This window comes from Rhamphochromis longiceps, linkage group LG3 (assembly GCF_057381845.1).
Source record: "Rhamphochromis longiceps isolate RC_006_pf linkage group LG3, R_longiceps_female_GT1.1, whole genome shotgun sequence".
Taxonomy (NCBI): domain Eukaryota; kingdom Metazoa; phylum Chordata; class Actinopteri; order Cichliformes; family Cichlidae; genus Rhamphochromis; species Rhamphochromis longiceps.
The window spans coordinates 15,959,575-15,969,428 of record NC_140559.1 but is presented as its reverse complement, the minus strand read 5'-3'; the positions used below and the strand labels follow the sequence as shown (position 1 = coordinate 15,969,428).

The following is a 9,854-nucleotide window of genomic DNA, read 5'->3' as shown; positions in this document are numbered from 1 at the left end:
AAATTTCCAGCTCATAGGGTCCCAGGGAGCCTGCCATGACTTCCCTTCACCGCCAGGCCTGGTGTCAGTACCATGTGCACTGGAACGTGAACATATAGAGGAACGTTATGTTCAGCGATGAGTCCAGGTTCTGCCTACAGCTCACTGCTTCAGCTTGTGCTTAATGGATTCTTATAAGATTCATGAGAGGGTTGACTCATCTTTACTAATCAATGCTTCCTTCCACAACTACAGACTGTACACAAAAGATGGTGTCAGTGATTTCTGTATTTGCATTTAAGTGTCTCAATTTTACTTTCAACACTACAAGAACATATGGGTGCATCACATAGAAACTAAATTTAATTAACTGTCTAAACCTTCACCAGAAGAGGTCATATTTCAAAACCACTGTCTCAAAGAGAGATGTAGCATAATATTTAAAGTTTGTCTGACACTGATTTAACAGATAACTAAAATGCTATGAATAAATATTGTTTCAAAGAGAAACCTAGCATTTATATACAGTTTAAAAGAGTGTTTTATTAAGTGTTTTTATTTCATGTCCAGAAACATGATTTACTCAAAAAACGAGACATCGGCTTCGGACCAGAACTGTGGTAATGTCGACACATCAGCCAACCCCTTCTTTATGCTGGTCTACAGTCTGGTGTTTCTGGTAAGTTTCAAATAATCAGATTGTGGGGTTTTTAAGGAACTGGTTTAAGGTTCTCTGTGCATCTACAAACGTCCTGTTCTCTCCATCCTCTCTGTGTCTCTACAGGTGGGTTTACCCCTCAATGGCTTCATCATGAAGTTTTACTGTTGTCGGGCTCGGCAGCAGGCATCCAGCAGCTTGATGGTCTACCTGAAGAACCTGACAGCTGCTGACTTCCTGCTCTGCCTCTCTCTGTCACTGAGCATCGCCCACTACATCAGCAGCTCTGCCATGGTTCAGCTGCTCCACTGCACAGTTGGAGCTTCTGCTTTTTTCCTCAACATGTACGCCAGCATCATATTTATGGCGTACATCGCTGCCAATAGGTAAGAATCTTTATTGATTTCAGACTGTAGTTCATGACAACGTAAAAACTAGATTAAGTGGTTAAGTACACACCCTGTGCTCCTCACAAAAGCATGAATGTACCTTTTTCTGGCTCAGTATTTACTTTTGCAGTTTTGGCACTGTTGTGATTAGTGAAGTTGTATTCTGCCTCCTTCCTCTTCTGTCTGCAGGTATCGGAAAATCGTACATCCTTCAGGAACTGTACGAACAGTACGAACTGCGAGAATCATCTCTGTCATCACCTGGGTTATTCTCCTGGCTCCAACAATCACTTTTATCAGCTTTTTTATCAGCTCCAAGGAACCTTTGACCTCTAATTACTGTGTTGATTCCTTTAGTTCATCAGTCAGCCTGCTGTACAAAATCCTCCACACCTTCTCTGCAATCATTGTCCTCTTGGTCTTCATATCCATGGTCTTCTTCTACACTGAAAAAAAGGGACTGGCCATCTCTTGGATTTATGTAAGCATCTTGCATGTATTTAACACAATTGCCTCATGTTTTAAAGATAAATGTAACTATATAGTGTAAAAACTACATGATATGCAGAAAGGGTGTATTAAATTGTTCATATCATGTTCAGGTGAAGTAAGTCAATAAGATAGCAACGTTAAATCTCGTGAAACCACGCGTGATTTCATCTCGCGGGCTTTGGATCGTGGTTTAAAAAAAGGCATCCATCTCAGTCAAGTCGAGCAGCCAACTCTACGTTTTTTGGTATGTCTTGATTTTTTGAATTAATGTTTACCATATTTCAGCCAAATGTAGTTAAATGTAACATGCTAAAAAAGAGCCGTTAGCTTATTTGCTGTTTTATCTGTCGTCAAAGAATTGGCGCTTTTTCATTTGAATTTGTCTTTGGCACAAGAGCCGTAATATCACATTAAACCTAATTACGAGGCACTCACAACATAATTTGGTTTTCTGTGTGAATAGATTTGCCAACTGACTCTTCAGTTACATTGTGTATTTACTGCACCGTGGTGTTAGTGAGATTTTGGACATTGAACAGCTTTAGCTAATATCATCAGTGGCATTATGCTAGCTTACATCCCTACCCCTCCTGCCCTCACCTGCTGTCCTTTTGTTTTTGTTTTTTTTGCTGCACATTGAGAGATGACCTCTATTCTGCATTTCACCAGAAGTCAGCTGATGGATTGTGGGTTCAAGGTGTTATGGTAAGAAAGTATATTCTATTTTCGCTTAAGGTTTCTGTAACTTAATTATAATAGGTTTTTTATAATTATTAGGTGCATGCATACTCAAATAGACCACCCTATTAATACAACTGAGAAATCCAAAATCTGCCATAGGTTTAACCTGTATGTATTGTCAGAAAGGTGATTACTGGACCCACATTAATGCACACTTGAACTAAAATGAGGTTGTAACTTGTGGGTTCTTGGGTTGCAAATCAGAAACAAACATCTTTGGATTTTTTTAATCCCATAAGATCTGGAAACACAGTTTTTATTCAACAAAACATTACTGATTATTAACCAAGCACAGTGCCTGCTGTTATTTCAAAATAATTTTATGTCATTTTAGATGAAATGCAGCATTCCAGTGCATCCCAACCTTGCCTTTACAGTCAAGGTTTCTGACGGAGCTGAGTTTCTCTCTGACAGTCTGCTGAAAGTGTTTGCAAAGTGATCGGGGGAACAGGGCACAAAGCTAAAGGATGTAGCTGCCATAATGACAGTAAGAACTTTAAAATTCTTTAACTACAAAGTGTATATGTATTGCATTAGGTCAGTAAAAGATTTTTATGCTGCATCCATTGAAACAGTCAACTATTACCCGTGAGTACTGATTCCACCGAAAGGATGCCATAATTTTCGTTATGCATTTACTGGCCCACTGAGAAAAATTTATCTTTTTAAAAAAATAAATGTTCTGGAAACTATATATCCATAAAGTTGATGTCAAACAGGAACTTTTGATATTTCTTTGTAGATGCTGGTGTTGCATGTTGACTGGTTTAAGTTTTTGTCTGGGATCATTTTCTTCTGTGCTACTGAAAAGTTCACAAATCTCTGTTTTCTTTGTTATAATACTTTAGGATGACATTAATGCTCGAAGGGAGTCCCTCATCAAAGTGCTCCGCATCTGTGTGAAAGACAATTGCAACATCTTGGTGCAGGAGTTCATGGTGAGTGTTTTATGAGTAGATTGTGGCTTTGCAACATTTAAAAATGCATTTAGTTATCCACTTGATCCTCATTGGACTGGTTAGGACCAGTAGTCCTCTTTAATAATTTGAAGTTCACATGAGGCCTGGTAGTGAACTCGGCCGCCCCCCCTTGAGGCCCCACCCCCCTATATTAGGGGTCACATCAGTGTGAAAAAACTTTACATTTGTCATTCTAGTGAACAAAGGAAAATCCCACCAATATTTACATTAGCTTTTGTTTGAAAAAAAAAAAGACCAACAGCTAACCAAATTGTGGGGCTGAAAGTCAAAATTCTAACATCTTCTGAGTGACATAACCTGGATTTCTGATGGGCCGGTGTCTTTCTAACAAAAACGAATGTAAAGCATTTGAAATTATTATGTTTTTCACTCTGTCTTAGAAACTCTGTTAGACCATGAATGGCAGCATGGCAGGCAACTCTTTGGCTATAGCTATTTACTATGTTGCTTGCATTGGTTTAAATTACTCTAACATTAGAACTGGTAGATTCAAAAGAGATGAGTTTAAAAAGGAATCTTAAAGAAATGTTTTGTGTTTAACCAGGACTTGACTGAGGCCACTGCACAGATTGAGAAAACCACAATGAACATCTGTCTCCAGAGGATGCACCAGGCAATGACTTTTCTGATGTTGGCATCATCATCGAGGGTATAGTAGTTCTTCAAGATCTGGATAACGTGACCTTTGCAGTAGCCATGCTGTTTGGACCTTTTTTATTCCTTCAATATGAGTTACCCATCACAACTCTGCTACACTTTTGAGGTGATTCAAAGGGTGGTAATGGAGTTGGATGCAACTCAGCTCTCAAGAAAAGCTCACAACTAAGACAAAACTGCTCCTGCAAGGAAAGCTCACTGTTATGCATGCAAGCTGATCAGCTCTAGGTGAGAGGAGATTTAAATCTCACACTTGTTCTGCTGCATTTTTGAAGCTCAATTCCAGGAACAGATCGCAGGGTTCATTTTTATATACTCTGCAACTGCCATGAGGATGAGCCGTTTTTGTTGTTGTGGTTTGTTTTTCCTTTTGCTCTGTACAGCATTTTGGCAGCATTTTAAAATTTCTCTTTGTATTTTTTCTTTCTTTTACTAGTGAAGAGATGTAGCATGAACAGTTATGCAGTCTAAATATCCCATATGGGTCGTGTGAAATGGTATTTTCAGTTTCATTCAGTTGAAGTAAAGAACGTTGAATATTTCTAAGTGTGCTGTTTTGAACCAAGATGTCACAGTATGATCAGTGCTGTAATTTTTGACAGTCACTGTATCAATGTTATTTTTGCGTCTCTTGAATAAAGGTTTTGACCTGCAAGTGCTAATTTCTTTAGTTATTGGGGTAAAATGGGTAGTGTTAATAGGAAGGTGTTTGCCAATTCAGTAACCTAATTTAATGTTAATGGAAACTAACATTACCTCAAATTGTTTAGTTATAATTGTTGTTTAACTGAATCTTGACGTCAGAGGCCTTAAATAGAATGTTTTGATTTGTTCTTTCCCAACATTTTTCAAAAGAAACAGTCTAATTTCTTTGCTGTGATTGATTCCAGAGAACACGGAAGAACTGACATTATTTAACTGTTGATTTATGTAGATTCAGTGGAGGAGTAATGTCAGTTTAATTCTTTACCTACTGTCAATGCAGTGAAATTAGACATTTTGTTTTGAAAGGTTACTGGTGGATGCCAGCAACCATCTTGGAAGAGAACAATACAATCTGTTATAAGGCCTCCATTTGAAAATTGTGTATTTGATACTAGAATATAATAGCAAAATGTAATTTGAAGATAACATGTAGCATTTAAGTGACCAAGTAGTATTGGGTAAAAGTTATTGAATGGTGTTGGGATAAAGTGAGAAAATTGTGAAGGATTAAAATATTTCAAGAGCTCAAATTACTTCATCAAAACATGTTTAAGTCACATTTTATCAACACAAATTGCACAGGTTTATTGAACATGAATAAATTGTGTTAATTTAACTCAATTGTTTAAGTTGCTGCCAAAGCAAAACATCTGTGTGCAACAAATGTCCACCATTGAATTAAGTAAATCCAACAACATATTTTTTTCAGTGTACTACAGCATCTCCCGCAAGGTGTTGCAGTCACAGCAGAGGCAGCTGGCCTCCTCTGGCTCTGAGAAGCTGGTGAAGTCTCGCAGGAACATGTTGGTGCTGGTCAGCATCTTCTGCGTTTGCTTTGTCCCCTATCACCTGGTTCGTCTTCCCTTTGTGTTTCTTTCGAACAGCTGCTCTGTGGGTCGAGTTTTGTACTACCTGCAGGAGGCGGCCGCCATGGTGTCAGTTTTCAACGTCTGTCTGGACCCTGTTGTTTACTTTTACCTCTGTAAGACTTTTCGAGCTCAGGTGAGAAAGGCGTCCAGGAGGACCAACATCCAACAAGCAAATGAGGAGAGCGAGAGCAGCAGGGAGCAGCTGGACATCACTACATCAACACCAGTGATGTAAGGCAACATACAGCATTTGAGAGTCCGATTAGTGAAACCAGTATCATGGATCCCCGTCCTCATGAACCGCAGGACTTCTTCTGTGCTCAGATATCAACATGAGGCTGAACTCAGCACAAACACATAGTGTCAGTGTTTATGTTGCTAGCATTCAGCTTTAGCATGAACAAAGTGAACGAGTGTGTGGTCAGATTCATACAAACAAAGCACATCATTAAATATCTGTCTCTGGAAACAGTTTTAACATTTACACATATCCAGATGTGCTTTTTATCTTTCAGCAGTAATCTGTATATTTCATTATGAAAATCCAAGCTTGTAAAATGTAAAACTGCTTATGCTTATAAAGAAAATATCTAAGATTTCCAGTTTGTTCTGCTTCTTTACTGTTTTTCCACAGATGCTTTCACAGGTTTGTTCTGCACTGAAGCTAAAATCCAATTTAATGTTTTAATGTTTTTTTTGGTTCTTTCAAACAATAATATGTCCACGTTGATCAAGCTGCACCCTTTTGTGACTCCCACACTGATGCTTTTTTCTGGAGCATTTACTTCTCCAGTCCACATAAGAAGTGTATTATTCTTTAGATGTATTTAAATATATTTTAATCATACATCTTGCACTAGTGAGCTAAGGGGGGGTAGAATTATACCTTTATGATTAGCTACACTAATAATCTGCATGAGAACAAAGAGCTGCACATGAGTCTGAAGAATCTAATCTTGTCTGATAATTTTCTGCACTGGTTTTCCTTCTGATTAAATTAGAATAAAGTTTGTATTTTTGCCTTTTAACTGTTACCTGATTTTATGATCTCATTGTCTCTGAGAGCAGATGTGCTCTTACTGTAGTGATTCTTTGTCTTTTCTGGACATGTACACAGATTTTGAGCTTTGCTCGGATTTTTTTTTATTATTTAAATAAAGAAACTTCTCACTTTAAAAGTTTTATTTGAAGTTGTTTCTTTAAACTCTAATTCTGAACCTCGAGTCTGTGAAACCTTAAAAACCTTGAGTACAGCGCTCCTGTCATGAAAATGCCTTTGTGTCGGTTAGCAAACACCGCGGGATCTGCGTCTTTATCACATTAACGGGAATTGGAGGGCGGCTCTTAATTCTCCGGCACGCGCTTTTTGGTGAGTTCGCGAGAACGCGCTGGAGATATCAGCTGTCCGGTGTGCTTTCCTGCCATAGACCGAGTGCGCCGCTGCTGGATTCACACTGTAGGACCGGAATGATGCAGGAGAGCCAGGAGCCAGAGCAGCAGACTGCTGGAGCCTCCGCCACCTCCTCAGGAGCCCAGGTCAGTAAGCAGGACGCGGGGGTTTATATCTGACCCTTCTCGGTGTGGGTGGAAGAATACACGGCAGAAACACCGTGTACAGTTGACTCCAGAGGAGGAGCCAGACATTTGAAACACCCGGGGCTTAGCCCTAAAGGGTAGTATGCATGTGGGATTTTTTTTTTTTTTTGGGGGGGGGGGGGGTGTAGAAATGACTGAAAGATTAATAGGCTCTGTTTTGAGTTTTGTTCAAAAAAGAATGACTTCATATAGGGAAATATATATATCACACATGCAGGACACCTTAAACTAGTTTTTTAATTGAGCAGCAAGACAGAACGAAGTCGGGGCTGTATCAAGACACAGGGACTAAACCCCAATTCAACCAGACGCAGAACTGATCCAGAATTAAAACAGGACTACAACAGTTCAAAAGCAGGACTACTGAGGACTTAACCAAGACATAACCACAATCAGAACTAGATGATAGTAGCACTAAAAATCATCATAGACCTGCACTACACTTATTTATTTAATTCTACCAAAGTACAATATTTAGATTGAGAAAAGTTTATATAATTATTTAGCCTTGTTGTGCAAACAAGCCTGCAGAACTTAATAAATATAGAATTTGAAAAATAGCAAACCTAAAAAGAAACACTAGGTACGAGATACATGAGTACCTATGATACGGTGATACTTTTGGTAAACAACCATTTGACTAACATGTGTGTCTCACCTGCTCTTGTTCATCTCTGTTCTGTCCTCATTCTCCATCTCCCTCTCTGCTCCTCTCTCTCCCTCTTTGTGCTGACAATCATCAAATATACAGTTGAAACCAGATATTTACAAACTCTTCAGATAAAAACACAACACTTTTTTAATTGTAACGTCAAATCAGACTAAATGTTTATTTTTTTAGATTGATAAATATAAAAACATATTTGTTAACTTTAAGAGTAAAGAGAGAAACTATCTGTATTTCTTAATTGCAAATGGCACCAAATTGTATTCAAACTGAGCCACACTTATGGAGCTCCACGATTCTTTTCCTGGTGTTTTGGTTGACATCTCTTGATTTTCCCATGTCACAGAAACAGGCTCTGTGTTTTGCCTTATATGCATCCACAGGTGTGTCACCAGTTTACTCACATGGACTCTACTAACCTATCAGAAGCTTCTTCAGCTCAGAATGGAATCGTCTGGAGTTTTCTTATTAATTAACAATAAACTTAGTGTACATGTACTCCTAAATTTAATGAAAGTGATAAAAAATAGACAGCTCTGTCTCTCTTTATTCTGACATTTAACTAATTCAAAATATATTTCAATATTTATCTAAAACAAAAGTTTACTCTAAATTGATGTTGTACAGTAAAAATGTTTTATGTTTTCTCCCTAAAGTGTAAATATCTGGTTACAAATGTGAATATCCTGCTGTGTACTGAAATTCCTCTTGTTTTGCATAGAAATATACTGAACAACATACAAAGCACAATATATAAAATAACATTTACCTGAGTTTTTTCTTTGAAAGAAGCCTCTAATGTCCATTCTTATATTTCAGTACATAACTGAAACCGAATTAGTCGGGGAGGGTAAGAACTGAAAATATGAAATAAACACACGTAAGCTAAGACTCTCTAAAAAATAGCATTTGTTCGGCTTTTCATTTCGCCATTTGTTGATTCACTTGAAGAGCAAGTAAAATAATATTGGTCAAGTGATCAGTTTCATATCAATCTTTCGTGATGCACCGTCATATTTACATTATTTGTACGGTACGAATGATTTGCTTTGGTACCTGCTCAAACTTAAGCTCTCCTTAGTATGGCTGGCTCCGTCTCTCCAACAGCGCACTCACGGGCAGCAGCTCCCCCCGCCCCCTCGCTCAGTCGCTTAGTGCCTGAGCTTGGATCATACCAATATCAGGGGGGGATTCACGCACAGTCGTAAATTCCCACAGTGTGCACTATGTGCTTCAAATATTGTGTGTACTTTTTGTTTTATACAGTTGTCAGCCAGGCATCTAACTATGAAAAAATTACACTCCAAAATACCCCGGGCTTCTGACAAAACAACCCGGGCTTAAGCCCCGTAAGCCACCCCCACGCTCTGCCCCTGGTTGACTCTGAACAGCTAACTTGCAACAGGCATCGCAGACACGCACCCTGGCTGCCGTGGGAGTTATTAGATTTGTTCTGTGCTTTCTTTACGGTAGCTTGTGTCGAGGTGATGCAGCCTTAAACACGAGGGAAAGTAATGACAGTGATAATGATGTTAATGATCCAGATAAGCCCCGCGGGGTCATCGTGCAGGGCTCAGCAGGTGTGCAGATAACAGAGAGTATGGGCTCAAATTGGAGTCATAAATATTATTATTATTTGCTTTTAAGTTAAACACAGCATGCTTATACAGATTCAGTTGAGGACAATTACTACATTTGACATTTGTGAACTTATTAGCATGAAAAAAAGAAAAAGGAGCGATAAGAAGAGAAAATTATAACAATGTTAACTAAATAAAAAGTAAAATAAAATAAAATAAGAAAATTCACGTGGAGTGTGAGGCATGAATTCTGATTAGTTAGTTTTTAGGAATTCTAGAAATGGCTGCTAAATCGTACTTGCCAGTTTCCCTTTTCTATCAAATCTTATCTGTTCCCTGGCCACAGACACCATCTTATTAAGCCACCTTTTAAACACGGGGCCAAAGAAGACCGCCACTGTAAAAGAATAAGTTTCTTTGCAGCCAGCATACCCATTGTAATTATCTGTTGTGAAAAGGAAAAAGATTTGATTGATGCAAAGGATCCAAGTATAGCCAGTGTACCATCAAGTGGTACTTTTTTCCTAAATTGGTTTGAAAA

General features: G+C 38.5%; 2 protein-coding genes and 1 long non-coding RNA gene across 3 annotated transcripts in view; all 3 read left to right on the top strand.

The window, feature by feature from the left end:
• The first annotated feature begins 553 nt into the window (after window positions 1-553).
• LOC146673137 (P2Y purinoceptor 14-like) lies at window positions 554-5,705 on the top strand. Its single transcript, XM_085402262.1, has 4 exons — window positions 554-658; window positions 764-1,023; window positions 1,216-1,468; window positions 5,313-5,705. The coding sequence occupies exons 1-4, from the start codon at window positions 554-556 to the stop codon at window positions 5,703-5,705; spliced, it is 1,011 nt and encodes a 336-aa protein (XP_085258388.1).
• Window positions 2,123-4,688, top strand: LOC146673138 (uncharacterized). Its single transcript, XR_014910592.1, has 4 exons — window positions 2,123-2,223; window positions 2,594-2,746; window positions 3,108-3,197; window positions 3,784-4,688. It is a non-coding gene; the product is annotated as an uncharacterized LOC146673138 (long non-coding RNA).
• A 1,232-nt stretch (window positions 5,706-6,937) lies between the features above and the next one.
• The window catches only part of LOC146673134 (uncharacterized), a 7,627-nt gene continuing 4,710 nt past the window's right edge, over window positions 6,938-9,854 (top strand). Inside the window, exon 1 of the mRNA XM_085401913.1 lies at window positions 6,938-7,006. Coding sequence (XP_085258039.1) covers window positions 6,938-7,006 — 69 coding nt within the window. The remainder of the gene's footprint in view (window positions 7,007-9,854) is intronic.

What these genes read in the sequence shown, in the direction of transcription:
- LOC146673137 (XM_085402262.1), top strand. Translation starts at nt 554, where the DNA reads ATGATTTACTCAAAAAACGAGACATCGGCTTCGGACCAGAACTGTGGT. An exon ending in TCTACAGTCTGGTGTTTCTG is followed by an intron (nt 659 to 763) that starts GTAAGTTTCAAA and finishes GTGTCTCTACAG; the next exon opens with GTGGGTTTACCCCTCAATGG. An exon ending in GCGTACATCGCTGCCAATAG is followed by an intron (nt 1,024 to 1,215) that starts GTAAGAATCTTT and finishes TTCTGTCTGCAG; the next exon opens with GTATCGGAAAATCGTACATC.